Genomic DNA, 21,416 nt, shown 5'->3' with positions numbered 1-21,416 from the left:
AGTATAACTATTTACAATAAAGGACTGTATGCCCCATCAGAATAGTTGAATGTAATTCTCATTTATTGTCATTGCATGAATTTGATTACTTTATTTGAAACAGATTAGTTAAACTTCTACACATATAATTGTGCTTTTATTTATTATTTTTTTGTTAGGTTTGTGATTTCCGCATTGGATTCTGAGAGGCGGAGGGAACAATGATGATACAAGTATCATGAACAAAAGTTTATTCTAAGTCTGTTTTTTGTTGTTTGAAATGCTTGAAATACAAATAAGGTGGACCTACATCGCCATCTATTGTATGCGATTTAAGTTATTTATATTCTGTATGCATGTTAGTCCTCAACTTAAAATACTTTGGAGATTGAACTTCGTAACAGTGTCATGTCTGCCACCCTTTAAAATGTGTTTGAATTGAGACTTTGAGATCATCCATTATTTACTGCTTTTAGGAATTTAGTCCTTTATTTTTAATTTGCTACCCCTGTTACTTTTAAGTTTTATATTCTTTGTATATTTGGGGGGGCATGGCTTTGGAAGCAGAGATATACTTGTATTTCATCACAGAGAGACATATCTCTATCAGTTTTCAAATAGACCTGGGTGAGGGTGATTCATGACAGCTGATTATTCTAGATAGAAACATAAGAAATATATTAAACTCATAGGGTAAACCCGGCGGAAGAAATGAGAATACATCACACAGAAAAACCTGTAATATAAAAAGATTTGAAACTTCATTTCAATAACATATGTTTATGTTAGAAACATAAGTAGGTTTAAGTTTCATGTTAAGTAGAAACGAAAAAGTTAAATACCTTTATAAATCTATGACCTTAAAGTTTTATATTAAAAGTGATGTTAATTCATTATGTTTTATCTCATTGTTATTGTATCTGAATCTTTTTTGAAAGACCATCAGTGCTAACATTGACTGACTAAAATAAGTATAGTATAATCTCTTATATTGAAATTTTTTCTAACAGAGAAATGTATCCTGTTATGATATGATGAACAAGTAAAAATAAGATAAATTCCTTTAAAAGAGCTATCAATTTGAAAATAAATAAATAATTAGATTGATAAACACGAACTTAACCGGTAGTGGAAATTGTGCCGCGTGAATCTGATACCAACATTTGTATAAACTGCTCTTTTATAGCATACAGTATACGGTAGTGGAGGTGCATATTTCCTTTTTAATACTTGTATACGGGTATAACAATCAATTCTCTTAATTTAATGATTTGATTTTGTTGATAAAAAGAATAAGTAAATATTGGCAAGAGTATTTTTTTTTTCTTGAAATAATCTTTTAGTATTAAACGTCCGTCGTGAATAAGGTAGAAAAAAATGCCATGGATAAAGTTCATTACAAATAGATAATGAATCACTAACCACAGGGATTGAGTCATAAGTATTTGTACCCATTAAAAATAAAATTATATTAAATTTAGTTTTATATATTTTAAACTATGTATTTTTTATATTTATTTATTTAAATTGTTTTAAAAGATTAGTTTACACATATATTCTGATTATTATTTATTTTGGACTCATGTTTTTAAGTACTACTAAGTTGAAGTAATATTTTAGAGCATAATTTTATTTTGATTTATACTACTAGAATACAATTTACTTGATTTTATATTTTGGAGTAAATTTTAGATAATTTGTTTAAAAACATATAAAACAATCTTTGTAAAAATGTTTGATACTCGCAACTATAAAAGTATCCATGAGTACTTCTTTTTAAACCAATTCCAGCATAATCTTTAAGTCTTCTATTCAAACTATATACACAGCAAAAGAACATTCTCTATCTTATTTGATTCTGAGTTCTGAAATCTCTCTTCGTTCCTTTTTCACAATCAAATTTTCTTCATTACAAGGACTTGGGAAGTATTTGAACAGTATTGGAAGAATAAAAATGGCATTCAATTTGTTTAAAATTATTACTTTATTCGCTCATTGTTTTAGTTATTTATGATGCATTAATAATCCATTTATTGTTGAATATTAATATCTTAGTAAAATCATGATTGAATATTCAAATGATTTTAATTATAAACGGTTCATTAACTATGATCATTTTGGATCTCCTTCCGGTTTGATTATTGTATAATATAAAAATATTAGAAATATATCATCATCAGCTGGTCATCCCAAAATACTAAATTACATATAAAATATAAAAGTTGCTAATAATAATTACTTTATATTTCCTTTCTATTTGATTAATTATTATGAAATATATCATTTTTTTATCAGTAAAGAAGAATTAAATAAATGAAGAAGGGCATTTGGATGTCCTAATCCATATATAAAATTACAAAACACCAAATAATATATTAGAGTATCCACAATAACGGAAAAAAAGAAGAGAAAAAACTCACTAAAAAAACCTAATATCACTAATGAATATATATTATTTGTAACGTCTCAAATTCGTCAATATTTACGTTTTCCAACAAATTATCGATGAGTTAAGATCCTCGAATAATGTCTTTGTTGGGAATAATTATGGATGGTTTATAACTATCAATAATTACTAGTAGCCATTATTATCGATAATTACCGACAAACCTTAAAGGAAAAAAAAGAACACAAACTCGAAAAAAAAAAAGTATGAAGAAGCCTTAAGGGAGGGTAGAGAGGATGAAAAGAAAAATCCATCATAAAAATAAAGTTAAGTCTTTTCTAGCTCTACCAAAACTAGCACCGAAGTCGGCAACAACAAGGAAGGCTATGTCCGAAGTCAGCAACACCAAAGAAAATTATGTATATAGTCGGTAATATCAAGGAAGGTCATGCTTAAAGTCAGGAACATAGGAACATAAGTTGGAAGAACTAAATCCGAACAACTTAATAAGCTTGGCTTGGTAAGCCACTCAAGGAGTTCGATCAATGGTCAACTTTTTTAAAGAGCTCGACTAGATGAGTCACTCAAAAAACTCAGCCAAGTGGTCACCATATCTAAGAGTTTGGCTAGATTAGTTACTTAAGGAGCATGGCCAAGTGGCCATCACATCTAAAAGCTTCGTTAGATTATTACCCACTCAAGTAGCTTGCACTCAAGGGCAACCTACTTTAAGATATTGGTTAGACTAGCCATTTCTCAAGATCAACCAACTTTAAGAGCTCGGCTAGAATAACCATTTAAAGGACTCAACCTCAAGGTCAACCTACTTTAAGAGCTTGGTCGGATAAGCCATTTAAAGAGCTTGGCCTCAAGGCCAATCTACTTCAAGAACTCGACTGGATTAACTACTCGAAGAGTTCAACCTCAAGACCAATTGTAATCCCCTGGAAAAATAGTTATGAGAAAGTGTTTGGGCATCGTTTGGGTATATTAAATATAGCGTTATAAAGTTGTGGTGGTTAGAGATTTTTTTTTTTGCATGGTCTTGTGTTACATTCTTGTCTATGCGTAAAATATTTGTTTAATTATATTTCCGTTTATTTTTGTAATAACCTTATGTGTGTAAATAGTCTTATATAGTATTTGTGTGCTATTATATAACTATTTGCATATTGGTTGAGTGATTGTGGTGTTTGATGGCTTATGAGTGTATCTTTGTTAAATCCCTACGTAAAACCCTTTTTCGGTGCATTTATTTTTAGGCGTTGTCGACCGAACTCCCTTATGTCGAGCAGCAGACAAGGAGATCGATCCTCGACCCCTTAAACTGAAACACTAGCCTTACTATTGTAATGTGAATGTGTTCCTCATAACTAACGATCCTGACTTGTTTTTTGAGATGTCTGCCATGTTGTATGAGTGTAATGTTGGGTTGTTTTAAATTAGTTAAGATGTGTTATTGGTCATGATTCATGATACGATGTTTACTTGACTGATGGTTCCAGCTAGTTCACCTCATGGTTTCACACTCCCTCCTTGTGACCCTCTACATAATGGCTCACCTTATCCCCATATATTCCCTGTCCAGAAGGTGTGGTGTGTGGCTAAGCCTAGTGTTCCTGAAGAAACCCTGCAATAGGCTATGGACTATGCTTGTGGAGAGGGTGGTGCTGATTGCATGGAGATTACGCCACAGGGAAACTGCTATTATCCTGACACTATGGGGTTTAAGGTTGAGGCAGGGAAAGCCATTAACAGTGCAAGAGGTGGTTGCCAGCGACGGTGTGGCAACGATCTAAGTGGCACGACGGGAACAGTATAGTGAGGAAGTTCTAGGGTTTGTGGAAGGAAGAAGGAAGAAGTTCTAGTTATTTTAAAAAATTTATTCAGAATAAAAATTAAATAATACAAATAATTAATAATAATAATAATAAAAGTTAAAATGATAATAATAACTAGATTTCCATAATAAAATCCACGTCAAAGGTTCTGTGCAGACCATGTAAAAATATTTGTCCACCTCATCCGCATAGCTAAGTTGAAATTTAACTCCGTTAACTTGATTTAACGACAAAGGTCAATTTTTTAACAATTTTTCAATCTTAGAGACTTAATTGGCAAAAAAAAAAAAATAAGCCAAAGACGAATGTGAGACAAAAACACGAAAATAGGAACTTCCGAATAGGTTTAACCTAAAACTTTTTCATAAATTATGAACATTTTACAAATTACACAGGACATCCTAAAAGGATGTTACACCAATATACTCTGAGAGCTCGGTTGGATGAGCCACTAAATGAGCTTGGTTTCAACGACCACTCCACCAACATGACCTAAGAGCCGAAACCAATCATAAACTAGGCCTCCTCTATCTACAAACATGACCAATCAGCCCAACTATATTACAAACTCAACCTTAAGGCCAATACCTACAAACAGTTATGCAAGCCACACAAGTAGGCATATGACCAAATACATAAAACCAAAATCTCGAGATTAGAGACTTATGTTCCTACAATAGACATATTAAAAGTATGGCTCAATAAGGTTTTCTAAATTTTTTTATTATAAAGCAACTCAAACTTATATCTATTTAGGTCATATTTACATACTATAACTAAATATTGATATATTGATATGATAGTTATTATTTATCATTCTGTTACTATTTTTTATACTATTATTATATTTTTCAATAACTACTATTTCAATAGAAACATAGACTCACCTATGTTGATCCTATAAATAAAATTAATGTTTTCTAGAAAATATTCACTTCATAGTTATTTATATTTATTACACTCATAAAAGTTCTACCTCTTTTACTAAGATATTCATTATATTAATAAAAAATTTAACTCTTTTACTAAGTTGAGTGTAAGAAAGTTTTTTTGTTGACAAATCTTCCTCTCTCAACAATAAGGAGATTCCATCCAAACAATAAAAGATACTCAAGTCACCTGTATATAAGTCTATACACGGATGATGTGATTTTTTATTTTTAGAAAATGGATACATTTCTATATTTGTGATTTTGTATTTGTTTCTGGATTGAATTGTTTGACTTTGTACTTTTTTAAGGTACTGTAACGGTAATTTTAGTTATAATTTAGAAACTGCTGTTTACTCAGTTTCCTCTATTATTTTGAATTTTCTATTTAGGCTTATTTACGATTATATTGTTTTTAAAAAAGATTTCGTGAAACATATACAAATAAAATAACAGATAAAAAAATATCTTCTTTTCTGAATAAATATGTAATTTAGTAATTTTTTATGAATGCATTGGTCTAAACAGAGATTTTGCAAAACAAATATAAATAAAAAAGATAAAAAAAAATGAAAACGCGGTAAAGAAACCCCGATAGACCATTGCTTCCTTCACCATGTTTTTATTTCTCCAACTCATAATTTTTTAAATATCGTATGTATAATTTTTTTTTTCGATTACAATTGTGAGTTTTTAGATCTTTAAGACAAAAAAATATTATATTTTTATTTTGGTACGGTATAATTTGAAATGTAAAATTAATATTTTAAATTATACATTTTAGACTTTTAGTATATAAATTTCCCAACACAATTCCGACTATTTACATTCTGATTCTAGAATCCATAATGTAACAAAGCTCAAGGAAGAAGAAGAATCCCCAATGTGACAGCGCTAAGAAGAAGAAAAAGCTCATAGAAGAAGAAGAAGAAGAACCCGCACTACGCATTGAGTTTGGGCGCCAACGAGACGACGCCGTTCGGGAGAGGAAGGAGGCGACGCACTGAAATCGGAGATTGGGAATTGGAGCACATGTTCGTCACCGGCAACTCTTTGGAGCATCACAACGTCCTGGTTTGCCAGAAAGTGAGTAACTTTTTCATCGCCATTGCATATTTTCCCATTCCCTTTCAGCTCCTTTACTTTCTCAGCCGCTCCATTGTCCCCTTTAAATCGGTCTTACTTCAATTCATTGCCTTCATATTTATCTGTGAATTGACCTATTTACTCAACGCCTATACTTTTAGATTTTATGTTTTGAAATGTATTTCTTGATTGTACTATGGTAAGTTAGTGTTCACTTAGACACACCTAATATTCCTTCCTTCAAACTCAGTTTGCAGCTGTTTTTGATCTCTACAAACTTGATAATGGCTTTGTCTAACCATTGACCATTAATATGTTTATTATTTTTTTATTAAGAAGACGGACAAATCTACTCTACAGAAAAATAAAATATTATTCCTTTCCCTTTTGCTTATTCACATCTACTTTTTTTTTGTTCAAGCGAAGAATTTGTATGCAAAGATCCTTCATCGATTACAATATGCCAAAAGAAAAGGAAAACAAAAGCACACTTTGTCAAACTTTTCTGCTAACAAAAAAAACCACAATGATGATTGTGAGATATGGGACCTACAATTTTATTCTTGTTGGTTTCTCTTACAATGAGTTTAAGAAGATCATTCCTTTTGACAGTAAGTTTGAAATAGTTTATAACCGAATATTATGATAAGGAACTCTACTGTTTTAAAAGAAAAAAAACTAAAGTTGCCTTGTTTGTTCTGAAGTATTGAACAATCTATGTCTTTTCAAAAGTAATTAAGCTTGCATGTGCTTAAAGGCTTCCCTGATCTTACTGTGTTCAAAACTTCTCAGTAACTCAATTTTTTCTGTCTCTTCTTCAACGAAAGAAAAAGGTTCTCTTCAATTTTCTTTTCTTAATTCTCACTCTTTCTCTTCCCAAGCAAAGAATTTAGGCTCTCATGATGACATAGAAGTTCTCACAAGAAACCATCCCCGTTCTCAATCGTTGTTTGCTCATTCTAAGAAACCAACCAAGCCAAACTCTCTTTTCAGTGAATACAATCTGGTGTTGCAATCGGATTAAACATTTTGCATTTACATTTACATTCTAATTTGTTCTTTTCATCTGGGTTTCCAAATTTAAAAAAAAAAAAGTTTTAAAAGTCTTTTACTATTTTTGTGTTACAACAATTAAAAAAAAAAACTCATAAAAAAGGGGAAAAATTCGTCTCTATTTCAGCTCATTCAGTTCGAATTTGTTTTCTTATCATTTATAAATTTAATTTTCTGTAGACCATTTAAAAAAAAACAAAAAAGATTTTCTTTTGTATTTATTTCATTTTACTTTGTTTTTCCAAAAAAAAAAATCATTTGCTTAAATAATTTTTCCAAAAAAAAAAAAAATCTCCATTTTTAGTGCAGATCCTCACCTTGGAATTGGCATTTCAACTCAAACTGATTAGTTTAAAGCTTCCAGCAAAACGAAAAGACTCCAGGCTTACAGGTAGAAGAAAAGGCTCCATTGGTATGTAATCTATTCGATTCCAGTTATATTTTCTATAACATCATAGCTGCTATCCATTTTTATTTTCTGTTGTTCCTTAATGTATTTTGCTTTCTTATTTTTATACTGGTTTGTTGTATAACCTTGCAATGATTTTGTTTCTATGATATCTAAACTAGGAATTTGATATAAGGATTAACATTATTTGAAAATATAAAATTCCTATGTTTTGAAGAGGCATCATACTTTAGGATAATTAAGGTTGCTAGAGCTGAGTGAACAAAGAATGTGAGTTATAAAGAAGCTACTAACTCTGTCTCAGTCTCATCCTCTTCAAAAACCCATTTTCTTAGATCAGTGCAACACAATTTGTAAGTCTCTTGCTTCAACAGATTTACGGTACCAGGAGTGATTCTTCGGTTTATTTTAACGTATTTTAAAAAAAGTAAAAGCACATATTTCAAAGAGAGGGTTGAATTTTCACTTTCAAAACGTAAAAATTTGATGAAAATGAATATTGTAATTACCGAATGATTTTTTTTAAATTTCTTTATTTCTATTTTGGTCAACTTTATTTCATATAAGATTATTTTTCGGATGTTTTATATAGTTCTTATTTTAGTAAATTATATTTAATTAGATTTTTCTTATAATGTTATCTAAATTATTAACTAAAGATAAACTTAAGTGTCCCGTTTCATAATTTCTTTTTTATTTTTTCAATTTAAAAATAGTTCAAGTTAAAATTGTGTTATATAATAGTGTTACTTTGTATTTAATTTTGTCTTAATTTTCGCTAATTTTATTTAATTTAATCTGAAATTTCATTAATTTTTTTTAATTTAGTTAAATTTTAAATTTTAGAAAGAATTTTTTTTATTACTTTTAAAATTAGATAAAACATTCTTCAGTATTTTTAAAGTTAAAAAAAAATCTCATTCTTTTCAAAATTAGAAGAAAGTTCTTCATTATTTTTAAAATTAGAAAAAAACTTCTTTATTGTTTTTAAAATTATATGAAAAATTCGTCATTATTTTTAAAATTAAAAGAAAAATTCTAATTTATTTTTAGAATAAGAAAAAAATTCTTTATTATTTTAAACTAATTCTAACCTTATATTTTTATATGTAGAAAAAATCAAACGTAAATCTAATAATTATATTTCAATAATACAGTTAAAAATGGTTTAAAAATAAAAAACTATTTAATAAAAATGTGAATTTAAATAAACATTAAATTTAGTTTCAATTTAGAGATGAATGAAATTGTGATTAAATTGAACAAAACTAAAAAAAATTGAGACTAAATTAAAAAAAATTAAAGAGTATTGAGATTGAGATTGAATAAGACATTCACACATGACACTAACATTATCACAAGGTATTATATTGACTTAATATATAAATGACTTTTTTCTAAATTAAGAAAAATTAGAAAAGAATAAATAACTAAAAAAAAATATGAACTTACACATGACATATATAATTCATCTTCTATTAACAATTTAGATAACGTTATGAAAAATACCAAATTGAAATAATTTACCAAATTAAATACCACATTGAAATACTAAAAAAAAAATCACACATTAAATAGGTTCATAAAAATAGGAACAAAAAGAGTATTTAAACTTGTTTTTCCAATTTTTTTTGCAGTTAATTATTGTACTAGGTGCAAGAGATTTATTTATAATAAAATAAAAAATAATAATTTTAATGATAATAATGATAATACTTTTATTATTTTAAATGATGATTTTAATTTCATTTTAAGATTAATATATATATATATATATATATATATATATATATATATATATATATATATATATTATCAATTCCCTCCCCTACATATTATTAACAATAATATAGTAATTATTTTTATTTTATTTTATTTTTTAATTTTAAATTACAACTTCATAAAAGAAATTTTCTGTTTTATGTATTGGCATAAATAATTAGTTTTCATCTTTTTAATATATATATATATATATATATATATATATATATATATATATATATATATATATATATATATATATATATATATATATATATATATAAAAGTTCAGTTACTTATTTGAGTAATACAGTCTTTTTCTTTTATCTTTCTATTTTTTGCATTAGTTATGTTAATTATGCTTTTCTTAGTTTAAATTATGATTTATATTGATTTTCATGAGCATCTCTCATGTTTAAGAATAAATATGTCGAAACTAGGAATAGTTCAATTTTTTAAAATATTATGTTTGGATTGCTCTTTTTATTTGTTTGTGAAGTGATGCATCCTTTATTATTCTGGAATATAAATATGTTGTTGAAATCATAAATATTATATAAAGTGGCGGTTCTTTTTGGATTATTTTTTCCTGTAATTATGACACCGTATATTTGTTACTCATCAATTTTAGAACTTCTTTATGTTTGATTATTACCAAAATTTCAAATCACCTGAACAACAATAGAAAAGGTTATTATTTTAATTATTTGTTTATTATGGAAGACTACGAATTTAGTGACAAACATTTCAATTCTTGTCTCTATTTACTAATTAGAAAAAACTTTAGCACTACCTTTTTAATTACTCCACTCAACTGAAGAACTTCACGTTCAACAATAATCTGTCTTTGTCACTGTTCAAACCCAAAAATGCAACCGACAAAAACCTACAACGGAAATGCATTATGGTTGTTATAAAATATAAAGGATAAATTAATATTTAAAAAAAAAAAAGAGTATACGAATATCTTCCTGCACACTCATAGCCTTGTTGAAATTATCTCATTACTTTTGATGAAAAATTTAATAATAATAATAAAATTTAAAATCACTTCATCTTCCACTTTTTCTTGTGTGTTCTTATGCACAAGCCACAACACCCATTTCATCCTCTACACTTTTATTTCCTCCATCAACAATGAGAAGCTTTTGAAAATGAAATGAATGTTTGAACTATATAGAATATAATTAGTTTTTTCTAAATTATTCCACTCAACCATTCAATTCAATGTAATGATTGAAAGTATTCCATTATCTTTATTTTTTCATAAGAAAGTAAAATTTAATTCTAAGTCAACATACATATTGACTTATAAGATAATGTCTTACTAAGACCAAATCATACGAATGTATTTTAACTTTTTCCTTATTGCATCATAAGAAAAGCATGAAATTTTTTATCTTTTCAAGTACTTGATCCTTTTGTAGAAATGCATAGGTCTATAGCTTCTTGAAACAATCATAAGTAACAAAGTAAAATGCATCACTAAACGACTTTACTTTCAGGAGTCACAAACATCACAATGTACTAATTCAAGCAACTCTTACCTCCTTTAGGGAGGATGCTTCTTAAATGATACTTTGGTTTGTTTACAAACCATGTAGTTAGAACATTTCTTTAACTCTACACTCTTCAATCCTAAAAGTACATTCTTTTTGGCTAACCCATTTAGCCCTTTTTGACTTATATGATCAAGCCTTTGATTACTCTACATATTCTTTTTTCTTAACTTGGACTTACTCCTACTCTTCTCTCCATCACCTTTTGATTCCTTTTTTGACTTCTCTCATTTTCTTTGTGACTAGCATCTCAAACTAAGAAGAAGAACCATGTGCCTTCCTTCTCTTCTCCTTATTAAAGCATCACTTTTTACCATTTGGAAAGAAACTGTGCCTTTAGAGGTAGAGTTTGTAATTGAAACCGAAAATATATAGTTCCAAAATTTCATCATCAAAGTTGATATTCATTCCCGAGAGTTGATCTAGGAGCCCTTGGAACTCATCTAAGTGATTTGAAAGGGAAGAACTCTCTTTGTACCTCAAATTTATCAAACAACTCAAAAAACACAATTCAAAAGACTTAATCTTTTCTCACAAAGTTCTAGCTTGTGTCTCTTTAGCAATGTTATTATAAACATTGTCATCTACATATTGTCGAATAAAACCGCACACCTTTTGGTGTTCAAAGTCCCATTCTTCACCAACATAGAATATTACTTTTATGTGGTAAAGATGTGAAGATTCAATTTCTTCACAAACAAGTCTTTTATCTTGCCTTTCGCCAAACAATAATTTGTACCACTTAAAGCAACTGTATTTGTATTTGTATTTGCTTACATCATTCAAGCAAGTAAATATAGCTTAAAAGTAGACTTTCAAACCATGGGAGAAACAACACAACAAATAAAATACCAAAGTATGTAACAAAAATAACTCCCAAACTTGCAAGAATTTACGAGGAACAACAACAATACAAATTGCAACAATAATCACAAAAGAGAACACCAATATTTTTAATGTGGAAAAACCTTCTCAACGTGAGAAGTAATAACCCACATACATAAATCAATCAATCATGCTTCACTAAGATCAAATATGGTGCAATAGAGTAAAAAAATACAAACAAGTTCCTACAACCGATCAATACTTCAAAACAATAATACTCTCAAACATGAATAACAAAGAAAGAGAAACCTAAAAAGGGACAGCCGAGGGAGACTAATTTCTCTAACCATAAACTTTAAATTGACGATCAATGAGACTTATTTTATTATTCTGAATTATGAAAAATACATTCTCATATCCTCTATTTGTAATAATCTAGTTCTTCTAAAAAGGGAAATAGGGAAACTAGGAAAAATAAAATAAAAGATTATGTATCTATTTCTTCTATTCAGGAAGATTCTAAAGATATTATCTCAAATTACAACACTCCTCCTCAAGTTGGTAAATGAATATCAATCATTCCTAACTTGCCTACAAGATCTTGAAATCTACCCGGAGGAAGCCCTTTTGTAAAAATATCTATCATTTGAAGTTCTATAGGAACATGAGTTGTAATCACAAAGCCTCTATCGAAATTATCTTTGATGAAATGTCTGTCAATTTCAATGTGTTTGGTTCTGTCATGCTGTACTGGATTATGGGCTATGCTCATAGCAGACTTATTTTCATAGTGTAGTTGCACTGGGTTCTCCACTTTGACTTTAAGATCATCCAAAATGATTTTCATCCAGAGTCCTTCAAACATTCCTTGAGCAAGGGCTCGAAATTCAGCTTCTGCACTAGAACGAGATACTCTATCTTGCTTTTTGCTTCTTCATGTTACCAGACTATCTCCAAGAAATACACAATACCCAGAAGTAGATTTTCTGTTAGTAATAGAATCTGCATAGTCAGCATCAGTATATATCTTCATAGTCAATGTGTCTTCCCTTTTGAATAATAGTCCCTTTCCTGGACTTAATTTCATGTATTGGAGAATTTTGTCAACTGCTTGCATGTATCTCTCTCTTGCATCATGCATAAATTGGCTCACTACACTAACTGCATAAGCAATACCTGGTCTTGTGTGTGATAGATAAATCAATTTTCCCACCAATCTTTGATATTGGGTCTTCTCTACAGGAGCACTTTCTTCACTTCCAATTCTGTGATTCTGTTCTATAGGAACAATTGAGGTTCTACATCCCAACTTTCTTGTTTCTTTGAGGAGATCAAGTACATATTTCCTTTGGGAGATGAAAATTCCATTCTTGGAGTAGGCAACCTCTATTTCAAGAAAATATTTGAGTTTTCCTAGGTCTTTCATTTCAAACTGAGTTGCCAATTTTTCTTTTAATGCCAATTTTTCTGTTTCATCATCTCCTGCAATAATCATATCATTCACATAGACAAGCAATAGAGTGAGTTTACCTGTAGAAGAGTGCTTTATGAATAGAGTATGATCTCCTTGGCTTTGTCTGTATTCCAAGGAAACCATTGTTTTTGTAAATCTTCCAAACCATGCTCTGGGGGATTGCTTAAGACCATATAATGCTTTCTTCAAGAGACATACCTTGTTTCTTTCATTTTTCACTTCAAAATCTGGGGGAATCTCCATGTACACTTCCTCATCTAGATTTCCACGAAGAAAGGCATTCTTCACATCCAGTTGGTGTAAGTCCCATCCAAAATGGGTAGCCAAAGCGAGAATAACTCGAACTGTATTCATCTTTGCCACTGGGTTAAATGTCTCCTCATAATCAATCCCATATGTCTGAGTATATCCTTTTGCCACCAATCTAGCTTTATATCTTTCTATTGTCCCATCTGCCTTATGTTTCCCTGTGAATATCCATCTACACCTTATTGCCTTCTTGTCTCTTGGCTTATCAACAATCTCCCAAGTTGAATTTCTTTCTAATGCATTCATCTCTTCTTTCATGGCTTGATTCCAATGTTCAAGTTTCATGGCCTCCTGGATTGAGGTAGGAATTTTTGTGGCATCAATGGCAGTAATAAAACTTTTGTGCTTATTAAAGAGATTGTTAGTGCAAACATACTTAGAAATAGGATATTTAGCACATGATCTTCTTCCCTTTCTCAATGCAATGGGTAAATCCTCATTAATACTTACCTGCTCCTCATTGATATCTTTAGGGATCCTTACCTCCGGATTAGACAATTTTTCTTGTTCGAGAGTCGAAGTGGGTTGTTCTCTTCTTTCATATTTTTTGCCAAAAAAATTGTCTTCTTCCTCTTCTTCCTCACTCATGGTAGCTTCATTGCTCAGGTCTTGGGCACCCTGCAAAGACAAACATGGTAATGACAAGAAGGAGAGTTTATCCACTTCAAGTGCTTTCTCTCACTAAAGTGGTGGATTGACATAAAAGGACTTTGTTTCATAAAAGGTGACATCCATGGTGATAAAGACGCGACAACTCTGAGGATGATAACATTTGTACCCTTTTTTATTAGGAGGATACCTAATAAAGACAAATTTAAGAGTTCTGGGATCTAATTTACCACGGTTAGGATAATGAGAGTGAATAAAAACAACACATCCAAAGACTCGACTAGGTAGACTCGTTAGTAGGGAACAAGAAGGAAGAAAAGACAATAGAGACTCTATAGGACTAATGCTATTTAAGATACGAGTGGGTAACCTGTTGATGAGATATGTGATAGTTAACACAACTTCTCCCTAATAATTTTTTGGAACAAACATTTGAAAGAGAAGAGCTCTAGTTACTCAAGAAGATGATGATTCTTTCTTTCTGCAACTCCATTTTGTTGAGGGGTGTTAACATAAGTTAGTTCATGAACAATACCATTACGAGACAAAATTGAGAAATTCATGATTCACATATTCAGTACCATTATCAGACCTAATTCTTTTGATATATTTTCCAAATTGATTTTGGACAAGATGGAAAAAATTAACAAAAATTTAGAAAACTTCGGATTTATTTTTCAAAAGGTATGTCCACATGACACAGGTACAATCGTTAATAAAGGTAACGAACCATTTGGCTCTGGAAATAGAATCTATGACAGGATCCCAAACATCAGAGTGAATCAAATCAAATGGAGAAATACTCTTTTTGTGACTAATAGGATAAGATGCACGATGATGTTTTGACAATGGACAAATATCACAATTAAAAGACTCAACAGACTCTTTGGTAAACAAGTGGGGAAACAAGGACTTGATAAGACTAAATGAAGGATGCCCAAGCCTTTGATGATGTAACCATATTTGAGATTTTGCGCACATCTCAGATGTAGCTTATTGACTCATGTTTTTTGTGTTGCATTGGGCATTAAACACTAAAATATACAACCCACTCTGCTCCTTAGCAGTTAAAATTGTGTTCCCCGTGGCAAGGTCCTAAAAAACACAATAAGTTGGAAAAAATGTTACTGAACAATTTAAATCCTTTGTGAGTTTTGGCACAGAGATAAGACTATTAGTTAATTGAGGAACATGTAAAACATCCTTCAATACAATAGATGAGTCCAAAATTATATTCCCAGAGCCGCATATAGGTATACCCTGACCAATTTAAATCCTTTGTGAGTTTTGGCACAGAGATAAGACTATTAGTTAATTGAGGAACATGTAAAACATCCTTCAATACAATAGATGAGTCCAAAATTATATTCCCAGAGCCGCATATAGGTATACCCTGACCAATTTAAATCCTTTGTGAGTTTTGGCACAGAGATAAGACTATTAGTTAATTGAGGAACATGTAAAACATCCTTCAATATAATAGATGAGTCCAAAATTATATTCCCAGAGCCGCATATAGGTATACCCTGACCATTCGCAACTGTAATAAGTTGTTCTTTATTTCTTTTACCATATGAGTCGAAGGACACACTAAATGGTGTCATATGATCAATTGCACCCAAATCAAGGATCCAAATACCTTGAGACACATGATCAACAATATTGAGGCAAACTTACCTTTTATGGACAAAGTACATGATCCAAAGGTCTTACTCATTGATTCATCCATTCCTTTCGAAGGAATAATTTTTACTTTAGACATCCCGTATAACGCAACCAGGAGTCTCCAAGACGACGACGACCTATGGGTCACACTGAGAAAAAAAGAGCAGAACTTAAAAGCTCAGATCTACTCAAGAAAAGGTCAAATGGGTCGTCACAAACCTTAGGAACAGACTCAGGAGGCTCCGGCGACTCTGTCTATGGCGGCGGCGACGAGTGGGTCGCATTGAGAAAAAAAGAGAGCAGAACTTAAAACTCATGTCTACTCAAATATAGGCTAAACGGGTTGTCACCGACCCTAGGAACAGACTCAGGAGTCTCCAATGACCCTCTCTATGGCGGTGGCGGCGAGTTGGTCTCGCCGGAGGTGGGCGCATGGGCTACACATGCCGACAACGGTGGCGGCGCGTGGCGGCTCGTGGCAGCACCTCTCACGGAGCGACTTCCGACGTTGTGGTCGTTGGATTTGGGCGCATCTTTCTGCCCTATCAACGACCCCAACCGACGACGACAAGAGCGGCGATGGTCTGACAGTGGCGGTGGCGCGACTATGCTGCGGCGTTTATGGTCGCCGGTGTTGGGCGCACCTTTCTGGCCTATCAACGACCCCAACCGGTGATGGCAACAGCGACGGTGGTCAGACAGCGGTGGCGATGCGACTGTGTAGCGGAACAGAGTCCCAAGATCGGAAGCTCTTGATACCAAGTAGAAAATATGACTTATTTTATTATTCTGAATTATGAAAAATACATTCTCATACCCTCTATTTCTAATAATCTAGTTCTCTTGAAAAGGAAAATAAGGAAACTAGAAAAACTAGGAAAAATAAAATAAAATAAAAGATTATATATCTGTTTTTTCTAATTAGGAAGATTCTAAAGATATTATATCAAATTACACTATAATTGTATGTCACAAACGTGCTGCGATCCACTGGTGAATGAAGCAAGAATCAATATTTTACTAAGACGACTAGGTGAGTTTGCTAACAAATTTTCTCTCTGTTTTTTTTTTCTTCCAAAGACTACAACTTTTTCACACTCTCTAGACTTAAAAGACCTCTCACCTCTTAAGTTAAATGAGAGAAAATGAGTTTAGCTAAGTTGGACTTTTTATACACAATTGAAAGCAATTAATGTATAGTTAGAAAAATGATAAAGAACTAACTGAGTCTTCGATTAAAATAAAAATTATATATTATATCAAATTTGGATTGAATCTTGTATTTATTTATATTTTTTAATTAAAAATATTGTGTTAAAAGTTTTAGTGCTTAATTAGATAACTTATTATCGAAACCTAATTAACGAAGTTAAAAATAGACAAAAGAAGAAGAAGAATAAGAGATAAAAATTTATCTCTTAATATACTAATATTTACACTGAAAGTTAACTTACTTTGTAATTTAATAATAAAAATATAAATTAGAGACTATGAAACCCCTAATAAGCACAATAAAATAAATTATGTCTATACTATAATTTGACGTTAGGAACCCATACTTACAACTAGTTTTTATTTTTTTAAATAAAAGTCACAAAAATAATAATCAAAAGATAGCTAAAAAATTTTAATTGCCAAAATAGGTATTATTAGGACTGGACACGGGTAATATCTACATGTTACTTTCTCTGTAACAAAAAATCCAACTCATTCCCTCTCTTATTACTAGTTAGATATCTTTTTAAAAAATATGATTTTAAAAGACTCGTGTATATATATATATATATATATATATATATATAAAATATTTTATAATTTTTAAAATAAAATTTAAATAAATCACAACAAAATATAAATTTTATTTTTTTAAAATAAAATTTAAATAAATCACAACAAAATATAAATTTTATTTTTTTAAAATAAAACTTAAATAAAATTACAAAAAATATAAAATATAAATTTTAATTTTTTTTAGTAACAAAATATAATACTTTATCTGCATGTGAACATAATATTTTTTGACAGCCTTCGATACCACTCCAGTGAGTATACATGTGACATGGCAATAATAGACACCGCTCCACCGAGCATGAATGTGATTATAAATGTAACTTATTCAATTTTCATTAACAACCTTATGATGCCCTTTTAATGTGGTGTTTATTTATAAATTATTCTAATATTTATAAACATACCTGTTCTCTCTGTATGAACGTTTTATCTATTTGCTTTTCTTAATAAAATCTGAAATTTTGCATTTGTATTATTTAGGAAACAATTAAGTCCAAAGCGTCCATTATCAAGGGACCATGGATCCAATTGTCTCTACAGCTACTGAAAGTGCACTTAATATTACTGCAAGTGTGGTCAAACGACAAGTGGGTTACTTTTTTAATTACAAAGACAAAATTAGAGAGTTGGAATCTTACATTGAGAAGTTGGAACATAATAAGGAGAGACTACAACATCAAGTTGATAATGCACTAAGGAATGCAGAAGAAATTGAAAAGGACGTTCATCATTGCTTAACGCTCATGGATGATAAGATAAAAGAATATAAAAGTTATATTAATGATGAATGTCATGCAAAGACAATTTGCTCATTTGGTTTCTTTCCGAATAATTTCCGACTGAGGTATCAACTGGGCAGAAAAGCTACAAAGATGGTGAAGGAAATCATAGGAGATGAGCTTTGGAAAACTTCTTTTGACAATGTTTCGTACCAAGAATTTCCATCCATTGATGCTACTTTTTCAAACAATGGTTATGAAAGCTTTGGATCAAGAACTAAAACTATGGAGATGATCATGAAAGCACTGCAAGACTCTACAGTTGGTTTGATTGGAGTTTATGGGCCTGGTGGTGTGGGAAAGACCACTTTAGTCAAAGAAATTGCTAAGAAAGCTCGAGAAAAGAAGTTGTTCAAGATAGTCATCATCGCAAATATTACAGGAAATCCTGACTTCAAAAACATTCAAGAGCAAATTGCTGGCATGCTAGGAATGAAATTGGAAGGGGAAAGTGAGATTGCAAGAGTAGATCGTATTCGAAAGAGGTTAAAGAATGAAAAGGAGAGCACCCTTATTATCCTTGATGATCTTTGGGCTAGATTGGACTTTAATAAACTTGGGATTCCATGTAATGATGATGCAAGCCAACAAGAAGTCAATGACATGTCTGATTTTGGTTCCAACAATGACCCATCTGATTTTGGTTATAATAAGACAGAAATCAAAGAGTTGTCAAAAGTTGATTTGGATAAGATGAAAAAGGAAAAGTTGTCTAACGATTATAGACGAGGCAAAATTCTTCTAATATCTAGAAATAAACAAGTATTATGTAATGAAATGGATGTTCAACAAAGCTCAATATTTTCGGTAGGAGTGCTCGATGAAAAGGAATCAGAGACTTTGCTTAAGAAAGTTGTTGGTGTGAAAAATTCTGAGTTTGATAAGAATGCTACTGAAATTGCCAAATGGAGTGCTGGGTTTCCAATAGCCTTAGTTTCCATAGGAAGGACACTAAAGAATAAAAGCTTATCCACATGGGAAGATGTCTGTCAACAAATTAAAAGACAAAATTTTACATCAGAATGGGGATTTACTGACTTCTCAATAAAGTTGAGCTATGATCATCTAAAAAATGAGGAGCTTAAGAGTATTTTCTTACACTGTGCAAGAATGGGAAATGATGCTTTGATTATGGACTTGGTGAAATTTTGTGTTGGTTTGAATTTGCTTCCAGGAGTCCACACAATTACAAATGCAAGGAAAAGAGTAAAGGAGATTATACAAGAGCTAGAAGAATCGAGTTTGTTGGTTAAAAGTTATTCTATTGACCGCTTCAACATGCATGACATTGTGCGAGATGTTGCTCTTTCAATATTATCCAAGGAAAAACACGTGCTTTTTATGAAAAATGCAGTACTTGATGAGTGGCCTCACGAAAATGACTTTGAAAGGTACTCTGCCATTTTTCTACACTTTTGTGACATCAATGATGAGCTTCCTGAGAGTATACATTGTCCTAGACTCGAAGTCTTACATATTGACAATAAAAATGAATCTTTTGAAATACCAGATCAACTTTTTAAATCTATGGTTCGACTCAGAGTGTTGGTACTGGCTGGTATTGATTTATCTTGCTTACCTTCATCAATAAAATGCCTAAAAAAATTGAGAATGCTTTGTTTGGAGGGGTGCTCTTTAGGAGAGAACCTATCAATCATTGGTGAGTTAAAGAATTTAAGAATCCTTACTTTTTCAGGATCTAATATAGAAAATTTGCCTCTTGAATTTGGGCAATTGGATAAGCTTCAATTTCTTGACTTAGGCAATTGCTTAAAACTAAGACAAATAGCTTTCAATATCATACCGAGGATGGGCATTTTAGAGGAGTTTTATATCAGAGACAACTCGATTATATGGGAGGCTGAAGAGAATATGAAAAGTGAAAATGCTAGTCTCTCTGAGTTGAGGCACTTGAATCAGTTACGAAATCTAGACATACACATTCGTTGTTCTTCCCATTTTCCTCAGAATTTGTTTTTTGACAGGTTGAATAGTTACAAGATTGTCATTGGTGAATTCAACTTACTTAACTTGCTTACAGTGGGAGAATTCAGAGTTCCTGACAAGTATGAGGAGGTGAAATTTTTGGCAATAAACCTAAAAGAAGGTATTGATATTCATTCTGAAAAATGGATTAAAATGTTGTTCAAAACTGTTGAACGTTTGTTGTTGGGAGAACTCAATGATGTTCAAGATATTTTCTTTGAATTAAATATTGAAGGATTTCCAAATTTGAAACATTTATCCATCGTAAACAATTTTGGCATTAACTATATTATCAATCCAAGGGAGCGGTTTCACTCTTTTGTGGCTTTTCCCAAATTAGAATCCATATGGCTTTACAAATTGGATAATTTGGAAATAATATGCGACAATAATCTTGTAGAGACCTCTTTCTGCAATTTAAAGGTCATAAAGATTCAAACATGCATTAAATTGGTAAACCTTTTCCTATTTTCTATGGTTAAGCTCCTCACTATGCTTGAAACAATTGAAGTGTGTGATTGTGATTCTTTGAAGGAGATAGTTTCAAAAGAAAGTCAAATTCATACTATCAGCTATGATAAGATTGAGTTTCCCCAGTTACGACTTTTAACATTGAAGTATCTACCAACATTTATTTATTTATATAGTGTTGATAAGATTCGTGGTAGTGCACACTCGTTGCAAGACCAGGTATTCCAACAAAGGAACAAAGATATTGTTGTTGATGTTGAGCATAAAGTCACCAATTCTTGTCTTCCACTCTTCAATGAAAAGGTATGTGAGAACCTTATCATAATTACATGTTTAATTTCTATAATGTTCTTCCCTTAATAGAAATATAAAAAATCTATTGTCTATGTTTTGTCATTTCTCTTGGGAGAAAAGTCTTTTGAAATGAAGTCTTATTCTGGTGACATTTTATGTGTTCTTATAGGTCTCAACTCCTAAATTAGAATGGTTGGAGTTATCCTCCAT

At 30.9% G+C, this 21,416-nt stretch overlaps 1 protein-coding gene across 1 annotated transcript; it reads left to right on the top strand.

Annotated features, from left to right (window-relative positions):
• Nucleotides 1-6,034: 6,034 nt before the first annotated feature.
• Nucleotides 6,035-21,389, top strand: LOC111241518 (putative disease resistance protein At5g05400). The gene is made up of 5 exons (XM_022780163.1): nucleotides 6,035-6,221; nucleotides 7,579-7,686; nucleotides 18,157-19,846; nucleotides 20,441-20,616; nucleotides 21,376-21,389. The coding sequence occupies exons 3-5, from the start codon at nucleotides 18,195-18,197 to the stop codon at nucleotides 21,387-21,389; spliced, it is 1,842 nt and encodes a 613-aa protein (XP_022635884.1). The 5' UTR covers nucleotides 6,035-6,221; nucleotides 7,579-7,686; nucleotides 18,157-18,194.
• The last annotated feature ends 27 nt before the right edge of the window (nucleotides 21,390-21,416 follow it).

The sequence above is a fragment of the Vigna radiata genome, chromosome 4 (genome assembly GCF_000741045.1).
Source record: "Vigna radiata var. radiata cultivar VC1973A chromosome 4, Vradiata_ver6, whole genome shotgun sequence".
Taxonomy (NCBI): Eukaryota; Viridiplantae; Streptophyta; class Magnoliopsida; order Fabales; family Fabaceae; genus Vigna; species Vigna radiata.
Note: the sequence above shows the minus strand (reverse complement) of the source record. Positions and strands in the feature narration are given on the sequence as shown.